Source organism: Pyxicephalus adspersus, chromosome 1, assembly GCF_032062135.1.
Source record: "Pyxicephalus adspersus chromosome 1, UCB_Pads_2.0, whole genome shotgun sequence".
Classification (NCBI taxonomy): Eukaryota; Metazoa; Chordata; class Amphibia; order Anura; family Pyxicephalidae; genus Pyxicephalus; species Pyxicephalus adspersus.
Genome location: NC_092858.1, coordinates 174737129 through 174737685, shown reverse-complemented (window position 1 = coordinate 174737685; position 557 = coordinate 174737129). Strand labels below are relative to the sequence as shown.

Here is a 557-nt window from a genome sequence, read left to right as displayed (position 1 = left end):
GCCGTAGCTTTGTACACACAGAGCCAGGACCGGTACCTGCCATATATTATAATCCTGACATGGACTTTTCCTTTTCCACAGACGGTGTCAGTATGGGGGTCCGGGGGCCGGATCGAGCTGACGCCCCAGAAGTTCATGTCCCTGCAGAGCGCCCTGAAGGTGGACTGGTTCCAGTGTTTGTCTGACGGTGAGGTGATGCCCAGCGGCTGCTCCAGGAAGAGGGCCAAGAAGTCAGTTGATCGTTCGCTGGGCTTCTTAGATGAATGTCTGCAGCTGCTGGGGAAAAACAATGTAATGAAATCTCCGCATTTTATATTTGTTTCACACTCAGGGAATATCGGGTGAATATCCTGTCTGTGTCCTCCACCGATATCACTTCTGGTGTCACAGAGATAGGAAGTGAAATAAAAGTCCCCACCAAAGACACAAAGTGAAGAGCCAATGATGCTCCCAGCTCTTCACTTCTTTACCCCAAACTAATAAAATGTTTTCACTGAACTATAAATCCTGGAGGGCGATTCCAGGAAAAGAAATCCTTGCTTGGCCCAGAAACATCC

General features: G+C 48.8%; 1 protein-coding gene across 1 annotated transcript in view; it reads left to right on the top strand.

Annotated features, from left to right (window-relative positions):
- QTRT2 (queuine tRNA-ribosyltransferase accessory subunit 2) overlaps nt 1–557 on the top strand; it is a gene marked incomplete in the record, with an annotated part of 10206 nt that overhangs the window by 5251 nt on the left and 4398 nt on the right. The window contains 1 exon segment of the mRNA XM_072398420.1: nt 82–291. Coding sequence (XP_072254521.1) covers nt 82–291 — 210 coding nt within the window.